Source organism: Lolium rigidum, chromosome 7 (genome assembly GCF_022539505.1).
Source record: "Lolium rigidum isolate FL_2022 chromosome 7, APGP_CSIRO_Lrig_0.1, whole genome shotgun sequence".
In the NCBI taxonomy this organism is placed as follows: Eukaryota; Viridiplantae; Streptophyta; class Magnoliopsida; order Poales; family Poaceae; genus Lolium; species Lolium rigidum.
Window position 1 is genome coordinate 85,678,358 of NC_061514.1, and position 8,518 is coordinate 85,686,875.

At 42.3% G+C, this 8,518-nt stretch overlaps 1 protein-coding gene and 1 non-coding gene across 2 annotated transcripts; one reads left to right on the forward strand and one right to left on the reverse strand.

The window, feature by feature from the left end:
* The first annotated feature begins 2,068 nt into the window (after positions 1-2,068).
* On the forward strand, positions 2,069-2,140 carry TRNAP-CGG. Its single transcript has one exon. It is a non-coding gene; the product is annotated as a tRNA-Pro (tRNA).
* A 1,553-nt stretch (positions 2,141-3,693) lies between these two features.
* On the reverse strand, positions 3,694-8,072 carry LOC124676899 (SH3 domain-containing protein 2-like). The gene is made up of 10 exons (XM_047212911.1): positions 7,951-8,072; positions 6,684-6,806; positions 6,535-6,604; positions 6,260-6,411; positions 5,764-5,865; positions 4,763-4,963; positions 4,606-4,668; positions 4,314-4,466; positions 4,137-4,211; positions 3,694-3,987 (listed from the first exon to the last, which is right to left on the reverse strand). Exons 1-10 carry the CDS (start codon positions 8,002-8,004, stop codon positions 3,871-3,873), a joined length of 1,110 nt encoding a protein of 369 aa, XP_047068867.1. The 5' UTR covers positions 8,005-8,072; the 3' UTR covers positions 3,694-3,870.
* Between the last annotated feature and the right edge of the window lie 446 nt (positions 8,073-8,518).

Consider the following 8,518-nt stretch of genomic DNA (forward strand, 5'->3'; position numbering starts at 1 on the left):
GAGAAATGCTGAGTGGAATCCGGTTGAAAATCGTTTTGCTTCTAAACTAGGTTGTTGGAGGAGTAAAATGCTTTCTTATGGGGATATGCTGGTTCTCATTAATTCGGTCTTAACTAGTCTACCAATGTTTATGTTGTCTTTTTGGAGATTCCGGTGGGTGTTCAGAAGAGACTAGATTTTTTTAGATCTAATTTTTTCTGGCAGTCTGATGAAAACAAAAGAAAATATAGGCTCTCCAAATGGAACATAATATGTAGACCGAAAGAGCAAGGGGGCCTCGGTATTGAGGTATTAGAGGTTAAAAACAAATGTTTGCTTAGTAAATGGCTGTTCAAACTTCTTACTGAGGAGGGTATGTGGCAACAAATTTTGCATAACAAATATCTTCGATCGAAAACCTTAGCTCAAGTGGAAGCAAAGCCTACGGATTCGCCTTTTTGAAAAGGGCTTATGAAAGTAAAAGTTGATTCCTTTAGGGGTTATTTTAAAGTTGGGGATGGTACTTCTGTTCGTTTCTGGGAGGATGTTTGCCTAGGGAATGTTCCTCTATCACAACAATACCCCTCTCTTTACAATATAGTTCAACACAAGAATGTTTTGGTGTCCACTGTGTTAGCTCAAACACCGTTAAACATTACCTTTCGGAGGAGTCAAAATGAACCAAAATATATTAGTGGTTACACTTGTGCCAGAGGCTCATGGCTATTAACATTAATTCGGAACCTGATAAATTTGTATGGAGGCTTACAGATTCTGGGTTGTTTACAGTTAAATCTATGTATCTTGACTATATGAATGGTCATACAAGATTTTTGCGTAAGTATTTATGGAAACTAAAAATCCCCTTGAAAATTAAAATATTCATGTGGTTTCTCAATAACAAGGTTCGTCTTACAAAGGATAATTTGGTAAAGCCTAGGTGGACTGGATCTCAAAAGTGTTGTTTTTGTGATGCTAACGAAATAGTTCATCATTTGTTCCTTGCATGTCCTTTTGTTAAAATTGTTTGGAGAATGATTTATTTTGCATATAACATACCACCTCCGTTGAATATTAATAATATGTTTGGAAACTGGTTAAATGGAGTTCCAACGAAGGATAAGACTAAAATTAGGATTGGGATTTCTGCTATATGTTGGACAATTTGGCGAATCAGAAATGATATTGTGTTTAATAATCAAAAGGGTACTAACTTTTTGCAGGTTATTCTTCGAGCTGTGCACTGGATTCAACTTTGGGATTTCCTTCTTCCGGAGGACCAGTGCAAGGATTTGGTTACTGGGTGCAATCGGGTGTTGGAGGTCACTCGGGACTTCTTTTTCCGGGCTACTCGATGGCGACACAGTAATAGGATAGAGTATGGCTAGCCTTGTTTCATGTCGTTTGTTCCGTTGGTTGATTCATGTTGCAACCATGGCTGACCCATGATTGTAATCTTTATTTCGATAGTACTTTGAACGCTGAATATTTCAATAAAATGGATGTGTGCATCATTTGATGCAGAGGCTGGGGCTCCCGTTATCTAAAAAAAACTATTACATGTGTCCATAATTTTTGTCGTGGTTTTAATTCAAATATGAACTAACACCTCGATAAGAATTATGAAACCGAGATAGTGGCGGCGTAGGTTGCGAAAAGGTGATGGGCAGTCGGCCGACGTTGTTATCACCTGTCGACTCGCTTACACGACGAGTGACTCCGTTGTTATCACCTAGTCAGTGGCGCGCACTGGTGTGTAGGCTAACGGATTTCTGCTTACACGATCGCCAAGGATACAAGTGCTGCTGATTCGGTAGCTCACCAGAAAGTGAGGCCACTCTGCCTAAAGTCATGCGCGCTAGCTGCATCATCTGCATGACACATGGGCAGTTAGGCACGGAGTGGGTGCAGCTACGGCGAGGTAACATTTGGTACACTTTTGGTCACATTCGAAAGGTGAAGACTGACCATGGGAAATGAATCGAGCGGCATATGCATGTTGATAAACAGCCACAAACCAACCAACACAAGACCGTGGGAGCTCAAAAGTTAAGTATTAGTTCTAAGAATTTTCTTTTATAATCAATCAGGGTGTTTGGTCTAGTGGTATGATTCTCGCTTCGGGTGCGAGAGGTCGCGAGTTCGATTCTCGCAACACCCCAATTTTTGTTTCCTTTTTTTGCTATTTCTCTCCAAGGAAACCATTCTGCTTTTGCTATTCCCACCATTCTGTATTCAGTATCTACTCCCTGGATACGCAAAATTGGCCCGCTCGTTGGCCCAAAGCCCAACCAATTTAGCTGAAGCGCCTTTTTGTCGTTTGGCTGTCCTGGAGACCACGACGTTGGCCTCACAGCACTAATGTAAGCCCTGCTCTGCTCTAGGAGTACAATCGTTTCGTTGCTTTCCTTGGCGCTGCCAGAGAGTCCCAGATTAACAGTTATCAGGTATACACAAATCTTGGGATCATTACCTTCGCGTAAATTGCGCCTGCAGTTTAGACATCGTCCGGTTTTTATCTGGAGTTGTGTAGGCAAAGCCATTGGTGCACCAAGTAGACATGGGGGGTTCTCATAGTTCTTTTGGTGGTTCCTCCAGTTTGTTCTCGTTTCACAAAATGTTCAGATTGCCGGCGTGGCAGCCATATGCTAGGTAATTTGGAAGCTTCGAAACCGGGCCTGTTGTGCCAATCCTCTCTCCACTCTGGTGCCAATGCTGTGGTGAATACATCGATGAATGTCATGCGATCTGTATCATCCTAATCTGGAGTTCCACGCCTAGAAGTTTAACCTCGGGATAATCCTCAAAGAGACTGATTCCTTCTGCTGTCGATATGTACTCACTCCTGGAGCAGGTCCTTGCGCTGGCTGGAGTCTTCTTCTGATGTCCTAAGTCGTGTCAGACATGGTCGAAAAATGTTGGATGTGGTGTCCTTTTGAGCTCCTCATGTTGTGTAGCTTTATTTTCAGACTCCTAGTAACGTACACTAGCAGTAGGCAGTGTTTTCTTTTGTACTCTGGTTGTAACTGGGCGTTGGCACGCTGTTTCCGTTGCTTCATAATGGAAAATCGATCTCTGTCAAGAATCGCTTGGAAAAAAAGACATCGTCCGGTTTGGAGGTAGGAATAGGAATGTAGGATACGGCCACGATCCGGACGCCGGTATACAAGGTGCAATGTATGGGCTATGGCGCAAAGAATCGTTCTGCTTAAGGCGTGGGTGATGGTTCTCCGCCAGATGTCGGCGTCGCTACTGCAGTCTAGGGAGTCTGTACAAAGGATCGGAATCGTTCCGCTTACGGCAACGTTGATGTGCCCTGGACCAAACGTTGATTTCCACGCTATCCTGCTCCAGAACAAATCAACAACAACACCAACAACACCTTCTTCGTTTTTTTTTTTGTTGAGTTTTACACCCTCTTCGTTTTCTGGATATGCCTTGTACCCAGGTCCCAGCATGATAGATTTGGTTTGGCTGAACTATCTTCCCAGTGTGAGATGCTATTACTATTGACCATTTCACCTCCAGGCTCCAGGCTCCAGGCTCCAGCAGCAGGTCTCCTCTAGCGTGGACGCAGGAGTCATGGCCAAATTAAGATGGGCGTATTTTTCTTCTGGTTTCACATTGTACATTCACACACCTACTATCGGAACGGAAACTATAATATGTACTGTACAGAAATTCATCAGTTCAAACAACAAACAAAAAACTCGCTTCAGTGTTTTGAAATATAACATCTTCACAGCCTGACTTAACAGGACGAAAATTTTATCTATACACATGACTTACATTAAGAAATACTACTGTAGGAGCCTGCTAATAGGAGAGGGGACGAGACAGACACTGTTCAACTATTAAAATCAAACACCTATACCTATATATGTTCGACTCCTAGAAAATGTGCGGAACTTTGCTCGCTAGAACACGCTCGCGCCTCTCAATATAAGCATGCGGGAACCAGCCTGCTTTCCCCTTGCATTCACCTTCCGCCCAACCATTGCTTGATATCTGAGTTCGGACGAGACAACATCAGATGAAGGTATGTGTAGGTTCTCAGACCACTTAATAGGACCACTTAATAGAGAAGCCTTGGATCCATTACTAACTTAGGAGAAGCGTACAAAACAAAGATACGGAAAATAGTAAAATATTATTACCTGTCGGACGATAACAATGTCGCCAACTGACAAGTTAAGTTCAAACTCACTCTCAGCCTTGAAGGAGCCGAGGGCCTGCACCACAAGGAATATAAAGAACTTATTTAACAAGAATTCCTCATATTGCCAAGTTCATGTACATTTGGCATTGTATTTTTTATACAGGACTATGCCCACCTCTCCCAAGAAGAAATCCACAGAGTTGACTGACTGATCAGCAGAAGTGGACGCAAACATGTCATTAACTTCATCATATGATGGTGGTGGTGGCATATAACTGTCTGCTGCAGGGGGTGGAGGTGCTTCGATTTTTTGGCGCTCAGACACCATCTAGCAATCAAAATATAATCATTAAATTGATGCATGCCGTGTTTCTGCATGCTTCACATTGCACAATGTGGAGGTGCCAATTAAAAGACTAAGATACAAATGTAAGCAGATGTAACAAATGCTGGAATCCCATACTTACTTCTTCCTCCAAACGGTCAAGTATCTCCAGAACATTCTGATGGTAAGCTCTCTCGGCCTCAACCTTTGGGCCAGAGAAAGAATGTCAGCGACTACATAGTTTTCTGATATAATGTGCATAACAAAATGTTGGAATGAATGTTACTCTTGATGTTCACCATTGCAATGAGACGTTGTAATGTCAATCTTTGCTGCTGCCCCTCTACAGCAGCCATTGCTGAAACAGCTTCCTTTCCTAATCCCACCATATTTGACTTCAGTTCTTCAAGTTTATACTCAGCTGCTTCCAACTTTGATATCACTTCTCCATTCCCAGCTGATTCTCTTACTCTGTTTTGGCGTCTCGAAACTTCAACAACCTGCGAAAGGAAAAAGTAAGCAAGATAAATAATGTTGTTTGCCTGTTCAGACTAACGAAACGATGTATCCCCAAAGCGCAAGAATGTGACTGACTAGATTAAACATGACCTGACATTGTAATAAGATACTGTATAAATGTTATGTGGGGAGCCACGTATGGGCCCCGGCCCTGATTGCACAACCTCATGGTCCAGCCCAAAGTGGCTAGGATTTCCTTATTAGTATAGAGTATTGATTAGGTTCAAATTCGGATTAGGTACAGAGTCCTGTTTAGATTAGTTTTAGAGTCCCGATTGTATCACCTTTGAGTCGGCTTGTCAGCCAAGATATCTCTCCTATATATTGGGCTTCTCCCACGTTCAATAAAGCATGAGAATTCAGAGTATTAATTTTATTAGGCTTAGGGTAATTAGAGTTTGTTCCAATAAAGTGCTTCAATGCAATGGAAGCTTATCAGAAGAGGCTGAATTAATCTATCCATACACACGGTAACAGTGTGATGGTTCCTGTACACAAAAAAATACAATTGTGCAAGTTGAGAACTTGTATGGAACAAAGCCAGTTCAGGGAGTCTCAATATATTCCTCATTTTACTCTATGCATAGAACTTTCTCAACTATTCATCTATAAGGCTTGTTTAGTTTATACTTGCAGTAGTAGGAACATAAACTAAACATGATATAATAGTGTTGAGGTGTGGAACATATAGATTATGTAGCTCTTGAATGAGTGTTGTCCTGAACTTCCAAAATAACTACAAGGGCATTATTACAGAATTACAGAAGCAATGATTTTTCACCTGAGCATCAGCTTCTTGCCTCATTCTGTCGTATCTCTGGGCTAGATGTCTAGCATCCTCCAGAGGGGCACCCATTACCATTGCCCGTAGCGGCTCAGCCACCTAGAATTCAACAATTAATTACACACTACCAGACATACTCTACCCTGGTTAGACAATTGGATGTAAGAACATAAAAAAAATACTCACTCCGATCCATAATAAGTGTCATGGTTTTAGTTAAAATCGACACTTATTATGGATCGAGAGAGTATATCTTTCCAGTTATCCCAAATATTATTATACAATCTATAAGAAGCAAATATCCTTAGATATCACAGTAGTTATGCATTTTCCACCATATATCATATATCCTAGCAAATTCATTTGACTATTTGCAAGAGTTATGCATATGAGTTAACTACAATAAAAAAAACAGGGTGCATTCAAATTTACCAGCTATGTGGATCGTAAGTGTCACAAGGTAAGAAACACATCTAGCGGTTGGAGAACATACCTGTGTACCAAATGCTTTAAGCATGTTCCCTCGTTCCTTTTCTATGAGTGAACGTGCCTTTCCAAAGTATGTAGCAGCTCTGGATAAAGTATTACCACTTGTACATGTGTTTTCAATGCCGTATTTCTGGCTATCGTCCGACAATTTGTTCCCTACAAATGTAGATTGCATAGCAAATCAGCATACATTAACGTAAATATGGAATTACAAATATAGCAGACCATTTGTAATGCTAGGATCAAAATTACTCTTAAGACATAATTGGAGGAACATACCTATCTCCACTTGCTTAGATCCAGTCACTATGTAGCCCTCAACACCCCGAACAATGTCCCTTTGAAAATGCTGGCAAAAGATGCCAATGTTTTAATCAAAAGGAAACAAGGTAGAAATAAAAGAGATGATATAATCGAGTTACTCATACTTTGGCAGCACGAGTTGATAAGTAAAGTTTTTCCAGTCTCTGGTGTAGTTTAACTTCTGATTCGTCTGTAAACGGATTATCAGAATTTCCATAGGCACCAGCCCCAAACTGCTTAAATACTCCCTGCAATGGTACAGATAGTTACAATGTTATTTTACTCATACCAAATTTGAATGTTTGACTTATTGACGCCACTTCATAGCAGGGATTTGGACATTTAAAAAACAGCCATGTTGCTGAAGTACATACCATACAGTACATGTGGCCGGTTATAACTTACTGGTAGTAATTCAGTATAGAGGTTACAGCCTCTCTTTTTTGAGGGGAGTGTACAGGTTACAGCTAGGCAATTCAGTTTTGCAATGTGTGAGAGACAGACTTCGAACTGGGGTGCCGTTGAATTTCCTTGGCACAGCGCAAGCATCAGTACAAGAATAGTGATATATGTGGTTTTCAGTATTACATATTATAAATTCAGCTCAGAACCTGAGATCTCCTTACTCAGCTAGCAGTTCCTATCATAATTTCATTAAAGCGGAACAACAATGCATACAAATTAGTACAAGCGAGTATGTTATTGTAAAGGTCTAGAATCTTAACACTGAACCATTATCTTCATTTCCAAACAGCATAGTTACACAAAGGCGAACAGAACCATGATACATGTTTACAGCCTTTCTTAGCCCAATAATAGCCTCAACCTGAACACTTAATGTATGTCTTTAACTTCAGAGGATCATCATCCAATTAAGCAAGATGGATGCAAAGTGATCAGGTTGTATTAATCAAAACCGTGTACCGGGGCTGATTATGTTCATGTAGTTCTCTATTTCGACGAGTAATCATAATTCATGAGCAATTCTTTCATCTAAAACCCACACATACATAATTGTAACCAACCTCTGTTTTTTTAGAGTAAGAACATTGATTTCTTTTAGAAAGAAAAACAACCAATTTGATCACACCTCTGCCTCTGTAGTCTGTACTTCTCTATCTATTCATTTCTCCGGTTACTGGCATCAATATATCTCTCAATATAACTGCCAAGACCAAACCGTGTAGACAGAAAAAATCCTATGCAAGCACTCTGCCTCTCCAGCACATACACATATGTCAGGTACCAAGTCAACTACTACATGATGTAATCACCAAACAACCACGGCGACACGGTCGGTGCGCGTTCAGCCGAGCCGTAAAGCGCACTCTACCCAGAGTCCCAGATCGGTCGAGAAATTTGCGAGAGGTGATCAGGAGAAGGCGGGCTAACCTGGCGCGCGACCTGCTCCTTGAGCCTGGAGGCCTGCTTCCACAGGGCCTCCATGGCCGGATTCGCGGGCGGGCGGCGCAGCAGACGGATGGGGAGGACGGCCGGACGGGACGGGTCGCGCGCGGCGGAGACGACGGACGGGCAACGACGGCTTGGTCAGACGAGAAGGACGAGGCCGGCTGCGGCTACAATGTTTCGGTGGTGGTTAGCTTTAGCTGGCTCCACGGCCGTGCCCGCTGGAACCGCGTCGCCGGTGCGGTGCCCCCGGAACAATAAAACGGTTCTGCCGTCCGGCCCCACTTGAAGGTAGGCGTACGTCCGTGTCAGTGTGCCTAACCTGGGCCCAGAAAGCCCAATGCTTAAACGTAGGCCTGATTATGGTCCAAACTTAAGGCTAACAAATCAGGTCTGAACGCGGTCCAACAACCGGCCCAGTTCCAGTTGTCCTGGCCCAGCCCTTGCCTAAGGGTGGTCCGACGCATTTTTGACGTGATTTGTATTCGTTTGAAAATTGATCGGGTGCATCTTTTTAAGTTGTAGAGACACATTTTTGATCGCAAAGGCACTG

Excerpts from the sequence above, each read along its gene's own strand:
- LOC124676899 (XM_047212911.1), bottom strand. The coding sequence starts at position 8,004 with ATGGAGGCCCTGTGGAAGCAGGCCTCCAGGCTCAAGGAGCAGGTCGCG. Across the intron at positions 5,866-6,259 it reads TTAAAGCATTTGGTACACAG|GTGGCTGAGCCGCTACGGGC; the intron begins GTATGTTCTCCA and ends GTTGAATTCTAG. Across the intron at positions 4,669-4,762 it reads TACAACGTCTCATTGCAATG|GTTGAGGCCGAGAGAGCTTA; the intron begins GTGAACATCAAG and ends TCTGGCCCAAAG.